At 33.5% G+C, this 26,865-nt stretch overlaps 1 protein-coding gene across 2 annotated transcripts in view; it reads left to right on the top strand.

Annotated features, from left to right (window-relative positions):
* The window catches only part of LOC116765342 (nephrin), a 205,221-nt gene that overhangs the window by 114,899 nt on the left and 63,457 nt on the right, over positions 1 to 26,865 (top strand). For both annotated transcript variants that reach the window (XM_032654796.2, XM_032654797.2), the window contains exons 5-7: positions 2,917 to 3,030; positions 5,870 to 6,073; positions 6,221 to 6,381. In XM_032654796.2, coding sequence (XP_032510687.2) covers positions 2,917 to 3,030; positions 5,870 to 6,073; positions 6,221 to 6,381 — 479 coding nt within the window. The remainder of the gene's footprint in view (positions 1 to 2,916; positions 3,031 to 5,869; positions 6,074 to 6,220; positions 6,382 to 26,865) is intronic.

Below are 26,865 nucleotides of genomic sequence, written 5' to 3'. Positions count from 1 at the left end.
CGTCTATATATGTGTGTATGTATGGAGACTTAACTGTTGGGTTATGTACGTTAACCACGGACGCTCTCAATATCCACAGAGCCGTTGGAAAAATAAACGATGTAGTGTCTAAAGTATAAGCTTATAAAATAAAATATAACGATTTAGTTGCTAAGCTAATGCTAAAAAATCGATTTCGTACGTTAAAGTTTCAAAACACTAAAGTTTCAAAACACTACAATCAGATTAAAAGGAACAGAACATTTGTGAATCATATTTTAGAAGGGAAATATGAGAGAACCTGCGTCAGAAACTAATCACTTAAGCTGACTGGCAACGTATTACTATATTAACAGTCTTTGCTCGCCTGACGCCGGAAAATTACACACGACTCTTCCAGCTTTAATTTTCCAAATAAAGCTCTTCTGTAAAGATATGAAATTTTTATGGATAATATATTTTATAAAAAAAATCATTACATTAACAAATATATTCTTTATTATTTTAAACTTTATATAAAAAATATAATAATTAGTTATATATTTTTGGTTGAAGAATCCAATTAAAATCGTCATACTATACGGTAACATAAACAGTATTTCAGATCTCACGCTCTCTTACAGCTATTGAAACAAAATGAAATTACCATTTACTTTTTGCTTTCCTTTAAAGCGTTTCCATTGTCATCAGAGTTTTAACATTCATGACGTCATTCACATATTATAAAAACCATGAATATATACATGATAATTTTTTTGAAATTTATTCAACGTATTCAAATTGGTTTTTAATTCAACCTTCTCACTTTTGTCATTTTTATTGGACACATAAATATATTGGATGTCATTACCGTTATTGTATTTTCGGTAATGAGTGCCGTCCCATCCCGCTCCCCACGGCCCGTGTAATTACGCCCTGGACATTTCCAGCATTAATTGGATCGGCCTTTCAAACAAAACCGTATTCCATTGCTTCGAGTTCCTTTATTGAAACGCGATCGCTCAGTTTACTACCGCGCCATTCAATTTCGTTCGCTTTAAATTCATCGCCCGTTTTGATGATACTTTTCTGCAAGAATACATACGAGTACACTAAAACGTTTTATTCCACATTAACTGTATCGGTCTCTGGTCTCTGGTGGGACCTTTTCATTGTTCCTGGGTCAGTCTCTCTCCCTATATTTTCATTCAAAGATGCGGTCGATCTCAATTGATACCACCAATCGGGTTTCAAACTTGAAATCACTTTGAAAGGCTATCAAAGATGCCGATCACAGCGAAGTGATCTGATTATCACTTTGTTGTCTTTCTATTAAGCGGAACGTTTCAGTTGAAGGCCCCGATCAAATTGAATGCAAATTCCTTTGCATTATAAAGTGCCTTTGGCTAAGGAACTAATATTTATTGTGTATTATTTTGTATTTATAAAATACTTGAGAACATTTTTCAATACACAATGTAAATTTTTGCATTAGAATAAATAAATAAATGAATATATTATTAAAGTTATTTTTAACTTTCTATAGGTTTATGTAATGAATAAGTGATAATTACCAATAGTATTATTAGTAAATTTCCTTTCTCATCCATATCGTAAAAAATAATTATATCGTAACATTACAAAAACTTTTAATATATAATTATGTTACAATTAATAACAAAGAACTTGTAAAAAAATAATTTTCAATGCTGGACGAAAGGAACTGGCGCCATAACTTAATTAAAAAGAATAATTTTTTGGACGAACATAATATTTCATTAAAGTATCTTCGTGTAAATAAAAATCACACTATTTTTATTTGAAGTCAATGGCACGAGTCGGAATAAGAGACTAAAGTTAGATTGGACGAGCCCCGCTGTGTCGAATGTAAAACCCAATTGGGCTTTCATGCTTTAAACGGGCCCAACCGAAATAACACTACACCGCGTGGCGTACAACACAATATACGGAATACAACTCAAACAGACAAAACTCGACTCAAACACTTACATGATAAAATCGAAACCGGGCAGTCACCTAAGGATGGGTGGTCAGGACGCCAGTGTCGCTATAGTGCGGGGAACGGACTAATGGTAATCGAACGGAGCTGTTAGCAATCACCTGCGTTGTATCGACATGATTAATTGCATTCAGGGATCTTCACATAATATTGTTTATGGCTTCCGCTTCATAGTAACTCTACCACCTCCAGGTGAAACATTTGACTTGCTGGTTCATTTAAAGCAGTTTAATACCACAACCTACGAAAATTCAAAATTATTAATATAGAGAAAAGAGAACATTAATTTCTTGCGCACCCCTGTTCGTTGGAATCTTTTGAACACTTTTCAACTTGGAATCAACATTTACTTTATAGAGAGTTTATTGTTTTGCCAACTCTTTTGAACAAAAAAGTAATAGCGATGTTTAATTTTTTTATGTAAAATCTATAATGTATATTTTGTAGGTCATGTTTCTTTACCAATAATAAGGTCCGCTAATTTAAAAGTTCCTCACGTATTTTAATGATTTAACAAATATTTGATAAAAGTAAATAGAATAGCAAATCTACTGCTCGAAATGTTCGACACAATTTTACAATTCCTTTTCCCTTCTCTCTTGTAGCTGTTGTTAAGAAAACACAAACAAAACCAGATATTTATGTTCCTAAAACACTTTTTACCTTCTTCTGTTTACATATTTTGTTTATATTGTTTGTTATTTAACATTTTTCTAAGCATTGATATTATAAGTCGCAAGCAAACAAATGGATTTTATTTAGAACTTAATTTACAGACCCTTGGGATATGCTTAAAAAAAGAATAAAAATCTTAAAAAAGGAGGTATTCCAATAAAAGTCAATTCTTTCATATTTTTAATCTTAAAACTTGAAACAAGTGTCTTAACTTTATAATTATATTTTCAAGTGACTTTTCGTAACAAACAATATTATTTCAGTTCCACCAGAAAAACCTGTAGTGGTCGATAGATGGGGGCGCGTCATCAACGCTACGACGCTCGGTCCCCACGAGGAAGGTGATGATGTGCTGCTGACGTGTCGTGTTCTTGGAGGTACGGAAGATGTGTGCTAGAAGTAGAAGATGAGTCCGGTCTGTTCAAACATATCCATATATTCACTTCTTTCGCTAACATATGAAATGTTATGTGAAATGAAGTAACTTAATTAGCTAGGAGCTGTGTAGATTGACGTTGTACTCTAAATACATGTAAACCTCTAAAGCTCAACAAATAATTATATGGTTCGTTTATTCTGATGGTGCAAATGAAATCGCGTCATGAGGCAGCTCTCGGAAATGAGAGAACATGCTTAGTGTAGTATAATCAAGTGATGAATTAACATTTCTGTTTCGGTAGAGCGTAATGAATAATTCATGGGATTGGCTTCTATACAAATGGGACAGATATCATCGTGGTATATCTACCACTCCAACTGGCAGATTGATATGGATTTTTTTCTAATTCTTAATAAAACTTGACAATATATCATGTTTTGTAATATTATCTCCTTGAGGACGTAATTTTTCTAACAATCGATCATACTTAAAAAAATCATAATATCATATTCTTCAATGTCCAAAAATGCATATAAATTCTCATTTAAAATTCCGATTGTACATTTACTGAAAAAGCTTAAACAAGTGTTCAAATTCCTGCAAGTCTCTTGGATTTTTCTTTATAGCCCTGAAGGCACTCGTCCAAGACACTGGAACGCTTTTAACTGACAAAACATTGTTGGGAAAGAAGATATTTACTATTGTAGAGGGATTGCAGCCGGTCATGAAAATAACTATCGCTGAAAAAGATAATATTAAAGTTACTGAATAAACTTACAATTTAATGTTATTATTGCCATTGATTTTTTAATCAAACTCTGTTCGGATTCTTCTTGAATTTTTTAGTCTAAAATTACGTTTATTAAATTACAAAAATCAAATCAATGCTGTACAAAATTTATCTGATGATAGCAAAGTGCTCCAAATCCGAAAAGACGAAGGCCTTGTCATTTGCATAATCGAGAAATTGATTGAAGCGTATTTTCTTAAACACCCGGGAAAAAAGGTTCATAGATTTTGAGCCAGATGCTTTTCTAATGGGAGGGACTTACTCTTTGCCTGTTTTAGGCATGTCTGCCTGTTGATCGCTGGCTCTTTTTATATTTTAAAATTGTTTTAAATGTAAAGTAATTTAACATCCCGGTCAACAGTTATTTTCTTTTTCAAACTATTGATCACAAGAACAGTATTCAAAAACACTTTATAAGTTCCGGGTGAAACACAATTCTTTTGATTTTCTATAACTTATATAATTATATGAAAATTTAGAACAAGAGTAATTAAACTGTTTTTAATTCTGATCACCTCGATTATATATTAATTTAAACGACATTCAGTTTCTTCGATACAATTTTATTGAATAAAAATATCAACGAAAATTTCATTATTTTGTCGAGCTGTTTGTGCTAACGTCCAAATCTAATTTAAATAAGCACTTTTGTTGTTTATCAGCCTCTGGGAAGATTCTGTTATTAAAATCGAGTCTATGCTACTAGGTATAAGGCATATTGTTGTTTGTTCGTGATGAGTTTTAAATTAGGCCGCTACCGGGTACTAGCGAACATTCGTGACCCGCTTTAATCGCAATTATAAAAAGGCTAAAACTAGAACGTTACTTTTTGCAAATCAATTCATTAAAGTTTAATGACTGATATTTATGTCGCCCTGAAACACTATTTATTATACGTTTTATTTACAGAGCCTCCTTCTAGAACATATCGTAACGAATATAAATTCAATAGGATAAATTGCATATTTTTAATAAACGTACATCTGTGGAACAGAATTACAAAGAACGCTTTACAAGAAAACCCTCATAGAATTTGGTTATCTTCGGCTGCATTGGTTTAAGTCAAAACTAATTAAGGACAGGAAGAAATGATTTCATGCTTTTCTTTCATATTATAACAACTTTCGAGAAAGTAAATTGTGGTGAAAGTTTAACAAGAAACAGATTATAAGTTAAGGATATTTTATTGCATTTCTAATAAAATTATGATATACAAAGCTACTAGTATTTTATACTCTAGAAAATTACTATTATTATATAAAAAAGGAAGATAGTAACTTTATATATAATAAAATGAAACACTTAGTAAAATGTTTTGAGGCATAAGACCGCAACGAATCGCTCATGAATAGATGCATGCATGCAAGACGCAAATCCAAATTGAAGCCATTGACACTCCGAATTAGATTGGACGCAGAGGACTCATTGAACGAAGTGCTGGGATGGCGCTGCAAATGAAACTTAAACACACGTCTGACTGTGATTTAGTGGATCTGATTTATTTAACAGAGCGGATCTAATGCTTATTACAATTTAAACTCTTTAATGAACATTATTTTTAACAACGATTAACGTCTCTCGTCTATCAATTAACACTAATATATGCTGAAAGTCGTTATTGAAACGACGAAGTCAGGAATGACGCTAACACTAGTAAATAATATCGATATTAAATATATATAGATGTTATTATTCATTACAAATTTTTATTTCAAAGTTTTTATTCGTGCCTATTTGCTGTTACGCTCTAAGCGGGAAAATGAGAGCTGAATAAATAAAAAGTTTTAATTCATTACAAGTTATATTAATAAGTGCCACACTCGACCTCCTTCTGAATTCAAACAGCGTTTAGTTAACTTGATGCTCCCATATACGCAATTAATCCACGAGGGAGAAGCATGAACTTTAATGATAATTTACACAGTTACGCCTTGAAATTTTTATACCTTAAAGATGTCCATAACATATTGTTTAACGTGTATCGTTATCTGTCATTGCATAATTATTAATTTCATGAATGAATCGTAATGGTTTGAGTATGTCGTAGGTCGTCCGGAGCCATCAGTGAGGTGGCTGGTGAACGGAGTACTGGTAGATGAGGAATACGAACACAATACTGGAGACGTCATAGAGAACAGGCTCCTGTGGCCGGCGATACGTCGGGCGGACTACGCAGCCGTGTTCACGTGTCAGGCTGCTAACTCACATCTGGTGCCGCCGAAGGAGGTCTCGCTCGTTCTGGATATGTTCCGTAAGTGGAGTGGTTACTCTATTTATAATTCAGTTAAATACTTTAACAAGGGCCATTTAAGATTGTAAAAAATTAAAAAAACAGAATGGATTTTAAATTTTATTCACTTTTCACTACAAGATTAATAACTCGGTTGCCGTGTTGCAGTGCGACCACTGACTGTGGAAATAAAGAAGCCTTCAGAGTTGGGCGAGGGCGGCGTGCTGACTTCGGAGAGGCGCTATGAGGTGGCGTGTGAGTCAGCTGGTAGTAGACCACCGGCACAGATCACCTGGCACAAGGGAAAGAGACAACTGAAAAGAATAACGGTGAGTGAGATACAAAATATAATGACGACCTCCTGCTTGTACATGAATGAGAATTGCGTTTTATGACAGCAGGCTTTATAGATCATTCTAGTAAATCACTACAGTAAATGAACCTATTACGCGGAATAATTTGAACAAACCGCCCGTTATTAGATTGTGAAATGGCAGAGCTACGGTCATGATTATATTTTAGCGGATAATAATAATGATCCAACCGTTATATGAATGAGTAAGAAGCCTGGCGACCGGCCAGCGTTCCTCCGAGCGCTGGACGACACCGATGTTGGAGAATCGATAATCGATTTGATAACACTTTTATTTGAACCAATTTGAATAGACTCTAAACGGCTCGGCTGTGAATAACACCTGGCGTTGGCCAATAAGCGGCAGATATTGCCATATGGCCGATTAGCTTCGGCACAAATAGACTTAATTCCCGGTAAAAGTATTTCCTGCAAATATCTTTCTTGTATTTATTATAAACTACATTTATCCTATTTTCACTGTTACAAACGTTTATTTTACGATTAGATAATAATAATGTATTTCTTATTACGAAATTTATTTTATTTTATGTTCGAATATTGGCATCAACAGATAGTCCATCGTCAACTAAGCTTAATATAATTAGTTTAGTGACGTGTACTGAGAATCAATCGAGCGGCCGGCCCTTATCATCATTAGAGAGGGAGAGAGAGAGACTACCGCAGGATTAATAGAATAGTCTCAAGGCGTACCATCGGGTTCCCTAATGACTTCTGAATGTGACACGATTAGAATGTATGCTGTTTCAACGTTACATTCATACTTATCTTATATATACAAACATTATATATTGAAAAAACTATAATAACAATATATTAACTTCATAACGTTTGTCACTTTCCTAACCTTTTTTAATTCGTATAACAAATTTATTTCAAATGGATCCGGTCCGAACCACACAATAAGATTGCAGGCGCCGCTCACTGTATCAAGAGTAAACCTATTTATATTAAGGGGTTATTGTCTAATGCCTTGTGATTAAATTATGGGCGGATTATATTGATTGTGAGGAACGGGTTTGTTACAACGCACGCCTCGTACAGGATGTTATATGTTGTATGAAATATTATTAGACATTTATTTTAATTTTGTAATATTACTTCGTTGATTTTACAACGAGATAACGTTTTAGGCTACAAACCGCTTTAGTCTCTTATTCAGTGTTCACTATCGCATTAAATCGCTACTAAAAGTAGTTTACATATTATTGTGTTCAATGCTGTGCGTTGTGCTCAATACAAGAATCGACATGTTTTACACTTTTACTGTATAAAAAATTTATCTATATACATATATAAACAAAGCAAAGCTTACGTACATTTGCTTTCTCCTTTTATCACATGTAGGCCAATGAAAGACCATTCATATTATCATACATGAACGATCAAGAGCGGAGCCAAGCCAATATAGGGCAAGGCGTTGATTTCATGTTAAGTAGATCCTCAATACCACACAATGCCTATGACGACGACAAGTAATGCCGCATTGTAATACATTGCTCAGTAAATAAGAAGGGATGCTACGTACGCAGCTGTCGACGGCGCAATATATAACGGATTAAGTAATGAGTCCCAGTGCAGCGACTCGCTCTTGGGCGGTAATTAGTGTGGGTGATAGACGCTGTTGGCACTAGGCCAGCCCACTATCGATACCAAGGGATGTTCTAACCAATACTCCATATCGATGTCTTTGATATTCGTGAACCATTTAAGTAATAACTGGAAGTTAATTCGGAGTCGGCTACATTTAAGCCGAAAACGAAATGAATCGTTGTTAATTAATAACAAAATTCAATTTAAAATTCTCGGGAAAAGATAAATAAAGAATGTTCAAAAAGCAATAAAACCTCAATGAGGTTTGCGTCATTTGTTTACAAAAATACTTATTTATTCCATGGAAATTTTTAATTCAATGATTGCAAACAGTACGTCGGCCGTCATTGTCCTTTTTTAAATATTAATAAACATCATAAGGACATATTTTAATCTAAACATTCGACAATTGTAGAAGCACATCTCTCAAAGGCGACTTCAAAAGTAGCACACGAAGGTTGGAACTAATCTCCACCGCAGCAAAAGTTGCCACAAAACGATGTGTAGAATTAATTACTGCCAACAATGGAAGTATTAACTGTTCGTATGTTCGTCACAGTTATTTATTGTGTGTGTAAAAAAACTAAGATTTTTGAAATGTTTACAGAAATATATTTTTTTTATGTGAAAGGTGGCAAAAGAGCAGACTATCTACTGGATGGGCAGTAGTGACCGTCGCCCATGGACATCCATAACATAGATGTTGCGGATGCGTTGCCAACCTTGATTGTTGAGGAAACGGGAGGGATGGGAATAAGGAATTGGCAGGAAAGGGTGGGAATAGGGAAATAGCAACCGCCTCTCTCACTCGTCGGACAAAATGCTCCCACTTAAGGCTACATTACGCCGATCTTCTGTGAGAGGGTGGTACTTCCCCGGTCAGGCCGGCCCATGTTCAAGCTGTAGTTACTTGACCACAGCTAGGCTCTACCACCTCAAAAAGTATATTTTTCTTATAAGCATTTAGTTTTGATGATTATTATGGTAATTCTTATCTTATTAATAGTTATTTATTTTGCTTTCTCGTGATATTTTGTGAAAGTATAAAATATAAGGTTGTTAGCAGTTGCATAAAAAAATAACCGAAAACCGAAAACTGCAGTTCAAAACTTACTTTCTGTGAATTACCTTTACGTTGAAATAAAACATTCCTTTTTGCTAACTAATCTAAACTATGACTACGAAGGTAAGGAAAAAGGAAAAACCTTTTTCGTAGGGCAGCCAGTTAGCAGCAACAATTATCGCGTTCATTGAAAACTCGCCTCGACCGCACTAACTAACTAACTCCGAGCTCCCAACATCATATGCGACACGCTATCACACAGTGAACCTTTCAACTTACTTCTCTTATCGGGAAGGTAACATCGCTGCTAACACTACAACTAGTTCTTTTGTTCTGTTCATTCTTTTCGACAGAATAAATTGTCAAAAATGTACTTATCTTTAATGAAATTCGTAATATTACCAAAATCCATAAGCTTCAACTCTCAGGCAGTGGTGATAACTAACAAATTAGATTTCTCAGTAGAAATAAATTCAATAAAAATATGTTATATTTTCTAAATCCATTAACATATATATCGTGATGTGTGAATGCACGACGTGCTCGTATAGAGAGAAAATTGTGTAAACTTTGCGGATGATTGATTCTGAAAGGGTTCTGTGATTGATGACGCAGCATTCCTCTTGTTTTTAATCTTTCCAGCTCCGATAGTTGCATGAGTAATGAGAAAGGATCGGAGCCCACATATGATTTAATGTTACTTCTGTTTGATTGTAGTGTTCTTCTATGGAATGACTCTACATGTATTGCTACTATTACGAGCTGGGGCGATCTAGTAAATGATGAAGCTATTTGTTTCTGTTCTTGTAGCATTTGCTAATATTATGATGTAAATAAATAATTCTTGCGCAGGATACTTTTAGAAACATAGTCCGCAGTACAGACATTATATCGAAATATTCAATCAAATTTCCCACATCTACAATCCGCTCAGTACAAATATGTAACAACAGAGGCAGTGGACATTGTGTCGCCACAAATTGTAGTTTAGATTCAAATCAATGTCATTTAAATTGCGTAATCAGAAACTAATGCCGTCGGCTGTAAACAAATGCATGGATGATAAACATTTACTATTTACATAACAACAGTTATACTTAATAAGTTCTTATATAAAGACTATCCGTCGTGGTGATTGTTCAACTTCACCAACAACCGTTCACGTTGAACGAACAAGAAGTGAAATGTAAATGAAAGAAGCGTTTATTGTTTCATGTTTTAAAAGTAACAAACAACAAAAGCTCGCCAGTAATAAGACGCGGAGTGCTTTAGTTTCTATTATCCATGGAGTACGTCAGGAACTAATCAAACAGCGGTTATCGTTCAAAAGTGATTGCGGTTGCAGCGGTACCGTCTTGACACATTTCATATCAGCTCCCCCCCCTCTCCCCTCGCCCGCACGGCTGTGTGCCCCCTTCATAACGGGGCACATCCAATTTCATCCATTCTACCGTAGTAGTTATCGTGAAGCAAATCCAATTATATCCACTCATTCATTGAAAACTTGCGCCAACCTCCGTGAAATGTCTGAACAGTAAGAATACCTGTTCGCTTTTGTTTTAAAACATCGGGGTATTTAACACTAAACAAGAACTTTCAAAGGCTTTTGTTTTTTTCTTTGTGCTTTGTTCCGCTTCATGACTTGAAATGGTCTGACGGAACGTTGATTGAAATAAATAGATATATATTTTAAAGATGAAAAAGACTCTTTTCTATGAAACATTTACGTTGAGAGTTACAAATGTGTCATTTACATAGTTTTATTTAAAAACAATATATAAAAAATGTTGCCCTTTTTCACATTTTGCTCCACGTTAATGATACTTTACGACTGCTACGTACCTCATCTTGATGCGAAAATTTAATAAAATGCTTAATTTATTATAGAAAAAAGGGTTCCGGTTGCGATTACAATAGTTAAAGTATAGTTAATTTTGAGGTATACATATAACTTCTTAACAACCATATGAATGGGAAGACTATAGTGATAATACCAATTTAAATAATTACAGGATTACGTCCGTCATAGCTGCGATCTATAAACTATGTCAAAGGTTAACGGATGTACTAGAAAAGTCAAATATCAAATATATAGTTATATCAAATTTACAATCATTAAAATTGAAAATTATAAGAATTGGTCATCCATACAAATTGAAGGTTTACGAGAGATTTAGAAATTTCACATCGGTCTGAACGAGCTCATGTCAAATTTATAATCCGGTGTAAGCCGGCGATAGATCGTCGGTTACAGGAAACGGCCGTTAACTGAAAGACCGTGGGATAACAGTGATTACTGAAACAGCAGGAACGGATCTAGGTGCAGGTATAATTAATTCATTAAATAAGAAAGAGAGAGTAGACAATTTGAAAACGACATACAGACCGTTATTATATTGAGTTATCTATTAATTTAATACCACTGGATCGGCATTACAAATCCATAAGTATCTGTACAATTGGCTGCCATCCGTGAGCTATCTGAAAGATTTGTAGGAATCCGAGAGCATTATATAAAGTCATCGGTTGAAACGTGGCAAGAATGAAGTTGGCGGCGAGCCACGCAGATAATTATCTCTTATTAACTTACCGATACTACTTAGTGACTATGACAGTTGGATTTGATCTCGGAGCATGATTAACATTATTATGGACGTGTTGTATTATTTCTTAGAGCTAGTGGAAGCACATTTTGTTTTTGGACCTATTAAATCATCAACTATTTTCATATTCTTATGCCATTAGCCGTATCGTATTACGGCGTATCAACAAAGGCGTATAACATACAATCCAATAGCAAACATTCGATATGTTTACAATGCCTCGTCTCAAACTGTACATTAGAGCAATTTAGATGATAATACACGGGCAAATATTTATCCCCTTTCGTTATTCACAAATAATAGTATCCGCACCTCGGAGGCGGATCGATATAACGGCGATAGTTCATCTTAAAACATTGTGAACTCTTGAAAAACTATATTTTTAATATAATGATTGGATCAACTAGAGTAAGAAAATATCTGAAGCAGTCCGAATGTATAGGCGACCGTTTGGAATAGCCGTAACGTATTTCGTACTATTTGAAAAAGACCAGCCGACCTTGTTGAAACTATTGAGACACTTTGTAATCTTAAAGGAATACTAGGACACTCAATTATATTATAAATGTGACACTACTTCTACAATTTCGATAAAAAAAATGTCTTTTACGTTCAAAATCAAGTTACTGGTCGAGGAGATCATATTATAAAAAATGAGATCTAAGACTTTCGCGAGTTTTATTCATTTAAATTAAACTAATATTTTTTCAGATATACTACGCGTGCTTTATTTTTGTAAAAAACTACATAATTCCGACGTTTCGGTTACTTTTCACATCTCGTCTGAACGTGATCACGGTTGCTGAAAAGTAACCGAAACGTCGGGAGTATTTAGTTTTTTATAAAAATAAAGCACCCGTAGTAGTTCTGAAAAATATTAGTTTCATTTGGATATTTTATATACATTATTTGGTTTAACAGAAATGCTTTTAAAACATTTTGAGAAAATGTTTCACTGAGAACATGCAGACAAAGAACTCGGCAGTTGCCATTTTTAAGGCGTCATTCATAAACTGGTTTTATGATTGAATTATTTCATAAACATCACTTCCTGCCAACTATTAATAATGGCTTGATTCGGGAATGGTTGTCATATTACCACTAGTTTTGAAATATTTATATACTTACAAAACCATAAAATTATTCGAATACTTTGTTAACGTTTCCGAATTGAAAGACAACAGTGTCTAAGCGGCTGAGGAACTTAAGACTTCTAGTTACTTCAAATGCCACGTGTGTCCAATAACATTGAAAATATTAAAACATGTAGAGATCATTCGCTCCAACGGTTGCAGTAAATCGTTCGTGCATGCGATTAAATACTTCACTGACTTCACCGTGTTAAGGCGATGTGAGCTGATTCTATTGATTCACAAACAGAAATCTTAGGCGAAAATATTTATCTGCTTATTCTTGTATTTTTAATTAATTTATTAATTAATAACTTAAATATGGACTTTTTTTTAGGGTTCCGTAGCCAAATGGCAAAAAACGGAACCCTTATAGATTCGTCATGTCTGTCTGTCTGTGTGTCCGTCCTTCTTCCCGTATGTCACAGCTATTTATTTCCGAAACTGTTGGGCCTATATAGTTGAAATTTGTAGGTTGATGTATTCTGGTAACCGCAATTCTAATTTTGAATAAAAATTAATAAATTTCAAAGTTACAATGCACTACAATAACTGATATATTATGTTATCGACTTGCTGCTACGGCACCCTTCATGGGCGAGTCCGACTCGCACTTCTCTGATTTTTTTTGTAGAAGTGTTTCAAAACAAAACCAAAAACTATTTATTACTGACAAACTATTGTTAGCAAGAATAAATAAAATCAAAATTGGAGACTTCAATACGGTCACAATTATATTATCATATTTTTTCTCTGTTTTAATCATGTTACCTTACACGTGATAATGAAGAATAATAATAATTGTATTGAATCACTGCCTTGTAAATCTCCTAGATAAAACCTCCTATAGAAGTAATGTTTTTAGCATGTAAAGCGTCCCGTCTTTAAGTTCTAGCCCGTCCAGGGATCTCATTTATCTGCCAAACTACATAATCATGAAGGAACGATCTCATAGATCCATAATAATCTAATTCGAGAATAAAGTTATAAAATTTTCTCTCCGAAAAAAGGAAAACTTCCAAGTTTCTGTGACAGGCGAATCACCGTCCTCAGCAAATGGATCCAAGATAAGAACTGCCAACAAAACTTCACGGACATAAAAATACTATTTTTCCCCTTTGTTACTTCATTTTAAATGCCGTATAATTCAATTATAAGAAAAAAATATCAACAAAAAAAACGTATATTTTCGAACCTGTGCATACGAGTATGTCCTGAACATTTAACGTATTCGCTGGATAACAAAACCTTTAAATCTGAAATAAATCTTTCTTAGTTGGATTTATATAGATTTTCAAGTACTTGTCTAGATATGTATAAATATTCAATAAATGTTGTACAGATTGTCTTACTTCTGTTGTGTTTACTGAATTTTAAGGCAAATCGTCGCCGTGAAACGTTCCCTAAATTGCTTTCTTAAATACAAATAAAACGGGAAAATGACGCTTAATAATTCACTGGATTCTAACAGTCTTAACTTCATAATATTTTCTCCAGGACTTCGTTTTTAACTGGCCTCGTTTTTGTTAGAAGATCAATTTTATTACTTAATTTGTGATATATGAATATTTATTTCAAGTAATATTTAATAACAATAATACATCAAATATATTTTTTATATTTGTAAAGTGACGTAAAAGATTTAAACTAGCTTATTAAAGTTTAAAATTCAATAAATTTTGTTTAATATTGTAATCTCTTAAAAAAAATCAAAAGATGAAGCTTGTATATGACGATGCGGGTAAGGCGGCGAGGGGAAGCGAGCAGGAGTCTTGAAATGTTTTATGAGATCCAAAGAAAAAGCAAATGGATGAGGGGAGTCCCCACTTGAAGTTAAGCGCTTGATATTTAACATAATCATTATTGTACAACTTTTCTCGTTAAAATGAAAACCCCAGTTCGGCGTCTGGGAAAATGTGCGTAGATTGTCTAATGAGCTCATCAAATAACGAGATTGATGTGGTGCCGTTGTACTGGTGATGATGAGTGGAAAATTAAAGGCTTTTCTAATTTAATTGTATTCCAATTTTTGTTTATAATAATTATAAAAGTAAAACAAATATTAGCTAGTTATAAAGTAAGAAAGAAGAAGCTGTAAAATAGTTTCTGAACACTAAATTTAATTCTTTGAAAAAGACACCTTAATATTTAATGAAGAATGTTCTGTGAATGCCAATGGTTCATGTGAACAAAGCAAATTTAGTTGTTTTATAAAAACATTCAGTGATGCCGGATGAAGGGTGAAACGGAATTCATGTTAGCCTTCCTTACAAACTTCTTCTCTTTCCCCAAGTTTTAATAAAAACTGAACTACTTTTCGAAGTTGTAATTTAGAAAACGAACTAGAATTTTCGAAAATAACTTTTCTTAGCTCGTAAAGTTATCATAGCATTTGGTATTCATGACTAGCTCAAGGATATTCAATATCATCAATACATACATGAACCTACACTTGACAACTTCACGACCCCGTCTCCTCCTGCCTATGGATTAGAGGGAATGTTGTAGTTCGTATTTTATGTCACGTTCAAATTATACAGTTGGTAAATATTATATGAACTGGGTCACTAGGACTTCATAATGTGTAGATCAGATCGTAGCTTTGTTGCAACACACACATATACGTACTTATAAATGTCGTATGTGTGTGTGTATAATATGAATTGCATACAGAACCATAATATCGCCGCATCGAGAACTACTTGAATAAAAGTCTTCTACAATAAAATAGATAGGGCTTCATTGGTTTTGTATACATTTGTGGCAGCTGTACAGAAGAGAAGTGAAGCACGCTTGATATGATATCAACAATGGGCCGGTGGGAGTCGTAGTGGAGAGAACTTTCCAGCCACAATCGCCTGTTTGCTCTTATTCCGTTGACTTTTTGTTACGGCACAGATGTTGCCTTTTTGTCTCCCATTAAAAGCCTCTTAACAAACAACTCTGTTTATAAAACTTAATTTATTTATATGACAGAACCTTTGTTTACAAAATTCTTTGCAGATATTACTTCAACATATTTTGTCGAAGTATTTTAAATAAAATTTGAGAAGCAAGTTGATAATTTTTTACAAGGTACATTTTTTAATTCCCAGTTTTACTTGAAACCTCACATTATGTGCTTAAATCAAACTAAACAAATATAAAATCGTATGTATAGTGAATAAAAGTTTTAAAAGGAAATACATTTCCGTTAAAAAGTTTTCTCTGAACGGAACATAAGAAAACAAGAAGTTAGTTAAATTTCAACGTACGACAACTTCAAAATTTGCCAATGTTATCAGTAATAGAAGTCAATTTCAACTGATTCTGGGGGCCAAATCTTGCGCCATCTTGATAAATTCGAATAGCTGTTGGAGCCCGGCCCGGAGCCTGGCTGTCACAAACAATTTTTGAGGCAGTCATGCAACATTTGACATAAGATAGCTTCGCGATTTCAGAGAATGATTGCGTTCCTCTGAACACTTACTTATATTTATAAGTTTTCTTTGAATTTTTATTTCTAATGTGATAAGTTTGATTCTATATTATATATATTTTTTTGTATTGTTACATGTTTCTCTACCGTCATAATACTATGACAGTATTACATATCTACCTTAACGTAATAAAATTACAATTAAGATGATATCACACCGCTTTGAGCTTACAATGTTACACCTGACAAGATTGGCTAGTTGCCATTAGCCCAACTCCTACAAGTCGCGTCTCTAAACAAAGGCAACACGGAACACGTTGTATCTTTATGTTTTTAAATTAAAGCTTATAATTGTATTTAAACATTGAGGTTTTTTCCATACAATCTTCACTATTATTTAGGGCAGAGAAAATATAAAATGTTACTATACAAAATACCTCAATATCGAAAACGCATCACATTAAAATAAATGGAATATTTAACTGCGACGTAAAGAAGAAATACTGTAAAGAACAAAGTGGGAAACATAATAGTGACATTAAGTAGTCTTAAGGATTTTGTATGGACGATGGTTGTATCGTTAAAACAGAAGCGATGGTTATTGTTGGAGGAAAGTATTCTTACAAAATACTCTATTAAAGTAAATAGGGTTTACTTAATATTTTAAATAACATTGTCATAGAACTTAAACATCAAAATAAGCACACCACAAGTATACCACTTTCAACTTAGCTGAAAGTGATTCGTCTAAACAATCTAGTGATAACATTTTGTTTAGCATTAAATAACACTTTGCTGAGTAATTTTCAAACAAGTAAAACCAAAATATTCACTCTAAGGATATAAGGGCTGGGTGAGATACTAAAAAGGATTTAACAATATCGTTTATATTTATTCCCATCCGAAGCTAAAAGTCTTCGCGTACTAAAAATATTTGGAAAGGCTAAAACTTCTGTCCTTCGGAGCTGTGTACGGAGCGTGTTGTTGTTGAAGAAACAGCTACAACTATATCATGAGCGGTCCCCTCGAATGGTCTCCTAAAAACAAACGACGGAAAAATCTACCGCGAAAATGTTTCTTGAATCATTCAACAAAGAAATGTCATCGTTGCTTTTATTTCACAAACATCCTTGCATATTGAGTAGATTCAAACACTTAACGTATGTTATTTTTACGTTAATATTTAAAAACGAATTTATCTTTAACGTTGAGCAACAAACTTCCGACTAGTGTTTTACAATGAATAACTTGTATCACAATATTATAGACTAATTGATTAGAATTAAAACCATTAATAATAAATATTAGATGGTTTAATAAGTTTTTATAAACATAGAAAGGATAAACGGTAGGTCTGAGGGACCGCTAAGGTGAAAATCGTACTCATTACCCAGTCAGATTATTCATATTAATGATGTCCAATATGAATCACTACCATAATTATGTTTAAGTCTGACCTGAATAGTTTTGTTTCTGAAGTCAGTGTTATAGTGTTGATGAAGCATTGAATTCGTTGTGAGTGTCGTCAAGTGAAAGACAAGTCGTTGCGGGTTGTCGGTGCCGGTCACATCTGTCGCCTCTCGACAACTTGGAGACTTGGTTCCGATTTCCCTCGAGCGCCATTGACGTCCGAACAAGTTGCTTCATTTTCTTCTTGCTCTAGCATTCGGTGCAATTCAATACTAATGGTGCATTGTTTTAACGCTTCCCTGAATTCGCTTTTCGTTGAGTTTGGGAATAGATGGTCTAATCTCTATCATATCACTAACACTGTTCATATAGAATTCCATGTCATGCGGAGGTAATCATAAAAAAAATCTACGTCTACATTTCACATGACCCTCGTTCGACATATTTTATTGGCTGTGCAGAGCTTAAATTCAACAGACATCTGCGAAGTTAATATAATTCAAATAGCTTTAAAATACCTTTAAGCATTTTTTCATAACAATATTATTAACAACTAATTATTATATTAAATAGCACCCAATGAAAAAATTTAACTTAAAAGTGAGTAATTGCTATATTTGTATTTAAGTTTCATTGTTTTAGATGTAATAAACACATACATATAGAAATTTTAAAGTGTAATTATATGTATGTGGTGGAATTTGTAGGTTAACATATTTTTTTAAATATTATAGAATTTACCTGTGACATTAAATTTAAAAGAAAAAAATATAAGATTCCATGATGATATGTATTATTTTGGGAGATAAAAGATGCCTTTAAAACGATATACTCCTTTAGACTCCTTCCCCTTTGTTCGAAATAATAACGTTTTCACCAAACTTCCGCACAAAGAAAGATGGCCCGTTATTCTCTGATACTTGTTATAAGTCTCTCGTTCTGGATATGTTCGGTTCATTATCTTGGTATCAGTTACTCCGACTACCACATGCAGCCTGACATTACACTATCACAGTTACTACTACGAGTATGTACAGACTCATACAGGGACGATGTTATGTCTTTGTGTGTATTTATTACTTCATCACGCAAAGAGCTTTATGCCGAATAAGCATTAGCTGCCGTAATGTAGTGAGACCTTGGTTATCATGGTTCCCAAGGCTCCCATGGGATCTGAAGCGAAGCCTGCGCTTGAACTGGAGGAATAAATTTGATAAAATGAAATAAAGCTGCGACGGCCGGGCTCATTACAGACGATCAAGGTCCTTAACTTATAACGTTAACACGCTATAGTTCACGGCACACGACAGACAGAACTCGTCGTTTAGTTCTGAAATTAATAAACACACAATAACTAACTCAGTTTGGTTTGATTTGATTTAGTTACAAAAATGAATAACGAGAAATATTAATGAGATCTAAGATTTTCGCGAGTTTTATTCATTTAAATTAAACTAATATTTTTCGGATAAACTACGCGTGATTTATTTTTGTAAAAAACTACATACTCTCGACGTTTCGGTTACTTTTCAGCAACCGTGATCACGGACAGACGAGATGTGTGTAAAATAAATCACGCGCAGTTTATCCGAAAAATATTTGTTTCATTTAAATGAACAAGATATATTTTTGAAAAAAAATAATTCCTAATATAGAAAAGAACTATTGATTTTAATAAAAAATTGATCTTTTAGACTCATGTAACTATTATTTTGATGTTACCATTTTCTATAAAAACCAAGACGAAGACAATATATTTCTTATAAATATTATTTTTATTTAACACATTATTCTTAAAATAATAAATAAGATTCTTCGATTTTTAAGTTCGACGGTTACACCAAACATCAAATTATTTTAAATTAATAACTTTGTTTCTTATACTGTAACATTAACAATCATCTTATAAATGTTCATTGTATAATGAGCGCTCAACGAGTCGAGTCTGCGAAGCGACGAGTCAATTCTAGAAAACTGAATTTTACAAACTTTTTCTAATGTAGTTGAACTAAATGAAACATCACGACTAGAGAAGACTAATATTATCAACGAAATATTAGTAAACGATTTGTTATCACTTTGCACAAGCTGTTTGAGATTAAAAAGAATGTAATAAGTTCGATCCAGTTGTCGAAGAATGGTCTGAAGTTGCCTCTAATCCATTAGCACTGGCCGCATCGACCGTCACGATTGCCGCATCCTATTTAATTACTTTAATGAGTACTTTCAACATCATCAATGCCAAAGCTAAATCATGATGTTGCTTTTTAATATATACAACCGAATATTTCTATGATATTTTACACTAAAAATTTGATCGATGAAGTATATCAACATTTCTAGGCGTTTTACTGTTTTTTATATAAAATTATCATACATTAAGGCATGTTTTTATCTATCAGTAATAAGGAGAAAGTTTCGCAGTAAAAGAATTCAAAGCAAGAATACGTTCACGCGATTTCTTTTCATACTAAGCTTCAATCACAGGTGATGCATATTTTTGCTTGTAGTTAAAATGCTACCCACAAAGCAAATCCTCGAATTCCTTAACGCTGTCAAGTCTTGAACTAATTCCCGCAAAAAATATGCGCAGTATCCTAAGCTTCCAAGTTAGTCAAGGGCTGTGTATGTCGCCGTGCCAGCTCCGGATCTAATCTCGCACTTTGACGAGCCAAGCAAACTGTGCGTTGACGTTTCAAAAGAACTTCTATTTTTGACATCACAAAGTCCAGTTTTGTAGTTCATACTCGAACTTGTTTACACATGACGTTCATGTTAGGACGCTCAAATTTTTATGTGGAACACGCGCTCTAGTAATATCATATGAGATGAATTCCCGCACTCAAATAATCCTTATTAGATTTAAGACATCCCCCTGAAGGAAGAACGTTTGGTAAAAAAAATATTCATTAAATATCCTTCTAATATACTTAAAAATACAGCTTTAAAAACGGATAAAATAAATAAATAACCATGAGTCCTGTAAAATCTGTGAAAGTACAAAAGCAAAGAAAAAGTAAATCTTTATTCACGTTTATACCTTATAAATAGCACCGGTTTGACTTTTCATAGCTGCAGACTGATTCAGCAACAAAGAGACTGCAGACGACGCCGGCTTCTACATTAATGGAAAGCGTGGATCCGTTTGTGAAGTAAACAGTTCGCCAATCTCCTGCAAAGAAGCGTCGGCAAACAGAATGGGTTAATTCCGATACATTTGAGTGATTCCAGAATGGTATGCGTGACTCATTTCGAAGGTTTTCTCGATCTGTTTTAGTGTATTAATCTTATTTTAGGGAAAAAAAATTATAAATATAATAAAGAGGTTAACATTTAGTCTATGACATTTTTACATAAATAAGAGTCGTTGGTCCTAAAAACGTCCTTGTACATCTCCCGAAATAACTCTTATTATTGTATTCAAAAGATTTATTCGAATGTCACATTAATATTTCCGTAATATACAAAGTAGCCCTCCGTCCCTACCCTCGAGGGAAGGCTTCGTTTTTCCGACGTGAAGTATGGCGTCCCACTTCACAACTTGAAGTTACCTCGTGCGAATTATCAAGCTATTTCGTGCTCCCTCGACGCCCAAGTCAAATAAATTGCTGGTCATGAATTTTGTTTTGTTCTATATTTTTCATTTCTTTATTTATTTTTTTCCACCTTTATGGTTACATCTAATAGGCAAGATTAATTTCTTTTTGTTTTGCACATTTCTTTTAAAAATACTATTAAATAAGTGTCATTAAAGATACGGCAGCCTCTCTAAAGACAATCACTTCTTGCGCTGTTGTAATAATATATTTAAGATTATATATTATTAATGGTATTTATTATAGTTACATACTTACCAATTATTAAGCCTGTTATTTTGATATAAAACATATATACGTCAAAGATTCCAAATATATCTTCTAGAATTAGTTTTAAGTTGTTTTAACTACATGGAATATTGTAGCCCAAGTTCCTAAAAACTAGTGAGCAAGTGACTTGCACCTTGTATCGGTAGTGAGGATGCAAGTCATTTGAAAAGGAACTGTGTTACACCTGTCATCATTAAAAGAAAGTTACGACGAAACTTACGAGTAGTAATGCGTACTTGTAAGTTAAAAATTTACATTGATAACATCCCCATAAAATAATAAATGTAAATGAATGAAGCTAAAACTCAGTAGTTCTAATTTGTAACTCAGGTGGAGATTGTTTTCAATAAATTTTAAAACATCATGCGTGTATGTAATGCAGCGGGACGGCTGGTGGACGACTGGCGGCGAGCCAGCTCTGCTACATTACGCCATAATGAACTTCGCGAATACGAGATTTGAATTTTGTAATTAGAACCCAAGCAGCAGGTTCATTACACATCACACAGGCATGAGTCGTCCGGGACATTACGCCTTCGTTCGTCATGATGTATGAAGCATGAAATGATCCCTGATGATCTTATACTTCTCTTTATTATTAGATATTTTAAAGAGAATTATATTTTAGTAATAATTTAACTTTAAGGAAAAACATACCAACGAAGGAACTGCAGAAATATAAGCATCCTTGTGAAAGGAAGACGATGTTTCATCAACTTGAAATGTTCTAAAAAATGTGCTGTATCATGATTACAGTTATCCCATTTTAAACTTTTTCAAAAATTAAAGTCATATTCAGAAATGTAGAAACATTTTGCGATCCGCAGTCCCAAACGAGTCCTCGGCAATTTCTACTCTAGTTAATCTCTAAGCACTGAGAATGCATTCGAGCACATTAACGCCAACTGAAACGTTTACCAACAGCGATAAAAACCATTAAAAATTGTCTACTAATTTTGTTGAGGGTAAATGATTTTCACAGGTGCTTAAGATTATATTGCATAGAAAGTGCTCAGAGTTATCTCCATCATAGGTATAATGATTTTTATTGATTTATTTTATACAAAATCAGAAAAAGTCTCAAAAAAATTAAGCATATAAAAAAAATCTCCCGTAATTGTGTTACATTAAAAAAAACAAAAACTTACAAAAAAAAAAAAACAAAGAATTATACACCGAACAGTGAAGAAGTCTTTTTGTTGGTTACTGAAGCTAGACATTTATGTGAATATCTGTATTCAAGCTATAGTGTTAAAAAGTCGCAGAGAGAGCCTCGTGTTTCAAGAATCCCGCGAGTTAGAGAAGTTGCCGGTCAAAATTCATAACAAATATTATTAATATCTGGAATCATATAAGAGTTTAAATTATTTTCTTTATTCAGGGATTGAAGTTGCTGGGTAAGCAAGCTTAAAGAAACCCAGGCAATAAAGTTAATTAAACCAATGTCTTCGGCACATAGGAACGTGCGATGCAATTAGATGCCCCACACAAACGAGCACCACTACTCTTTTAATTTCCTCAGTACTCGGAACTAAAAATCTGCTCCTGACATTAACTTATTAACTTTTAGGGTTTAAAAAATTTCAAGAGATTTTGATTTTATTGAGTGATCACAGAACAATTGTTATTCTGTACTCTTCTTCTTAGTGGTAACTGTATCATAGGTTCCTAGTTTCTTTATTATTGTAACTTTAACCTAAATACTGTATTATAGATCCTCAATTAAAAATACGCTTATTTAATTATTTTTTATTTACTTTTATATTTTGTAATATGATCGAATCCACCAATAAAAACGTGTTGTAGTTTATAAGGTAAAGTGAATACATTTCGGTCCGCTTATATTACAAATATTTAAACAATGTCAATTCGAAGTAGCTTAATAGATAAAATAAAATATAAATTGGATGCGAGCGAAATCTTTGAAATAGAATTTCATCACAATGATAGTCAGGAACCCAAAATTAAAATGTATCTCTAGTGTTATAACATAACACACGTTCCTGTACGAACATTTAGTGGCTCTTTGGGTATTACTTGAGAGATAAGTTTCTTTTAAGGATGATAATGAAAGCGTCGTAAAACTAAAGCGACTCTTACGATCACATAAAAAGATTTACGCCCCGGTGTGGCCACTTGAGAAGTGCCACTGCGTTTAAGCAATCTTGTTATTGAGTAGTCGTTAAAAATCTTTATTTTAAATATTGGCTCTTAGAAAATATATTTTTCACAAATTTAAAAATATTTTTTATTTACGTTGGAGACCTTTTTTAAATCTAAACCTAAATGAAATAAACAAAAAAAACTAAATGAAATAAACGAATATGTGTTACGGATCTTGACAAATTATATATGGTTAAAGTTGTGCGGTCTAATAAAACTCGGGTTTATATATAAAAGGTAACACTATATATAATGATTGCCCCTTCCAGTTTAATTGTTATTCGTCCAGTGGGACATAAAATTCAAATCAAATCGATAACCTTCATAGATTTATCATGAGAGAAAAATACTAAAATGATGGAAACAATAAAGTAAATATAAATTTTATACAATTATTTAGTCACAAAAAGAGCAAACGAATAATTTTGACTGTACCCTATATTAGTTTTAGGAACCATATATAATTAACATTTGTCAATTGTGAACAAAAAATTCAAATGACAACTATGTGTGTTATTTATTCCATCTAAAACATTACCAACTTTAACTGCAATATTGTCCAATTTACAAAGCAATCCAATAGAAATGTGTCCTCCGTCTTCAGACCTACGGCGAATCGCTCCAACGACAAACGATATTTCAAGAGCATTACTGCGAGGCTCGTATTCTACGGCCGACAATAAAGTTAATTTCGCAAACTAAACACTTCCCTCCCCCTCTCCTCCCACCAGCTCACCATCCTCTACCTCCCACTAACCCTTTCCACTTCGCGATAGTCCGACACGGGTCATTGGGCTGCACTCCTCTTTACGTAAAGTCCTGAACTTCGAATAAGCCTTTGTGGACATAAGGAAACTTCATCATACATCGTTTGATTTTGATTCCTTTGGTGATTTCTATTTTAGTTTTTAAAGCTCATTTTATAAGATTTTCATTCAAGACATATAAAGATTCTTCTTGAGATTTGGAATATCGATTTAGGTATTTAAAATTTACTTCGTAAATATACTTATGTGTATACATTCTCGTATATGTAAATAGGTATAACATTAATAAACTATAAATACATAGATATGCACGGATCGAATAAAACTGTGATGGAATATGAAATAAATATAATAATAGCAGGTATAATAGGCCATTCAAAGTAAGGCATTACGGTAGGAAGAAAGGCCGCGGGGAGCGATGCGGGGAGCGCCTCGTCGGTGTCCTGCGTCTCAAAGGAAACCCATTACAGCGCGGTCTTTGTGCAAATTAAAAGCCTCTCTGATATTTATTTCAAACGTTTCCCTACGCTACTATTTTTAAAGTTTTTATTATTCCTTTTACCTCTTTCGTCACCGCATTCACGTTTAATTAGGATGGGGTCTTACTTTATTTGGATGGCGCTTCGGTATTGCAATTTGAACAAGCTTTGAGACCAGCTGACCTTTTTAATACAACTGCGACAAAGTGTACGTTGACGACTAGAGATGAACTCGTAACGGCCTATTCATGAACTCATTGCAGTATAGGAGACATTTTAATGATAAAGCGAGAAATAAGAACGAGTAAAATTATTTTCTCGTTTAAAGAGGTAAAATATAAAATAAAAAATAGGCTCACTGGTTAGTTGAAGAGCGCGGTTATAATTTTATAACCTTAATTTATGAAACCTATTAATTAAATAACATCTTTGTTGGATATTTTCAAAGCAATCCAAACTAAATGAGGATTCATGATTAAAAAGTATCAATAATAGCTAGGTTATGATTTTATGTTCGAGTTAAATATTTTTTCTATATATTAAAGGCCTATAACATAAAAGTTTATTTTTAGAACTGAAATATGAAAAAAGGAACTTTTACTTAAAATTTAATGTTATTAACATTTAATAGTTATTAAAATACACAATATTAATAGACAACACCATAAAAGCTTCGTTGGACAGCCACTTCGACACGTATAAAATGGCTCGGGCAAGGCAAGGCACTCTCTCACCCTTAACGAGTGAGAGAGTGGAGCAATCGCTCAAGAGTCCTCCAGATGCGGCTAAATAAGCAGGACTGCATCTGATCTACAGGAGCCTCACCGGTCGAGAGCATCTTGTGGAAATTATTTAACATGGAAATATTGATATATTCGTAGGTATTTTATCCACTTGGGATCTTTCCGAGAGAAGGCTTCCACTTAAGTACCTGAAAATTCAAGTTAATCCAAGCAACGTACCTCGAATAAGCGCAGATAGACTATTCTCGGAAATTTATGGAGTGTGTGATTGACTTTAACAAACTCTCCCTCTAATTTGTTTGAGCTAATTGTTAGGTATGATATACATAATTGACAACACAACCTTCTAAACTTATTCTAAAAAAAAAAATTCTACATTTAAAAATAGGTAGTAGTAAATAGAATGCAGTCCGTAAGAGCTAGCCTGATCGTGATATTACCACCTTCTCGCAAAGATTAGCTTGCAACCCACCTGTGTTCCAGTTGATAAGTATATGCGTAGAAATCCTAAAACGACTTTCGATCTCTCTTTTTTAAACCCATTTCACTCTTTTTCTTCTCAATAGTTTCTTAGAAAATAACTCAGCAAGATCAACAGTAGCTACTTAACATATGATATATGTATCGTATATTCGCTAGTCCTTTATGAAACAAAGAAACATAAGTCGACTTTAAGATGACCGGCGGGTGTGTTTGAACACACTCAGTATATAAATGTTGCATGGTGTATGTATGTTTCAATCAAGTAACAGTAACAAACTTTATAATCAAAGAACAACATAAAATATGAAGATTTTCTATGAAAAATATTTATTTAATATGAATATATTAATTGCAATTATAGTAACCGAAGAAAGGAGGAGGATGAATCATAATTTATCATTCTTCTGTAGGATTTATAATAGAAAATATCTGCATATATTTCAATACTCTTCTCACAGTATTCCTAAATCTAACTGTCTTAATTCTGAACACATTTCACTAGTGTATGAGAGACATCTCCTAAAACATAGCGCTCTACACACAGAAGTAAGTTGGATGATTAGCAAATTTTTGAAATATTATGTGTTTTGAAAGCAATCGTAACACACGTACAAAACTCTGACCTCAAAGGAGAAAATGTGGAGGAAAAGTTTATGAGATGTTTTGAATTTAATGCTTCTGTACCAGATGCCTTTTTAGTCTATAATTTCTTATCAAACTGT

The sequence above is a fragment of the Danaus plexippus genome, chromosome 2, assembly GCF_018135715.1.
Source record: "Danaus plexippus chromosome 2, MEX_DaPlex, whole genome shotgun sequence".
Taxonomy (NCBI): Eukaryota; Metazoa; Arthropoda; class Insecta; order Lepidoptera; family Nymphalidae; genus Danaus; species Danaus plexippus.
Note: the sequence above shows the minus strand (reverse complement) of the source record. Positions and strands in the feature narration are given on the sequence as shown.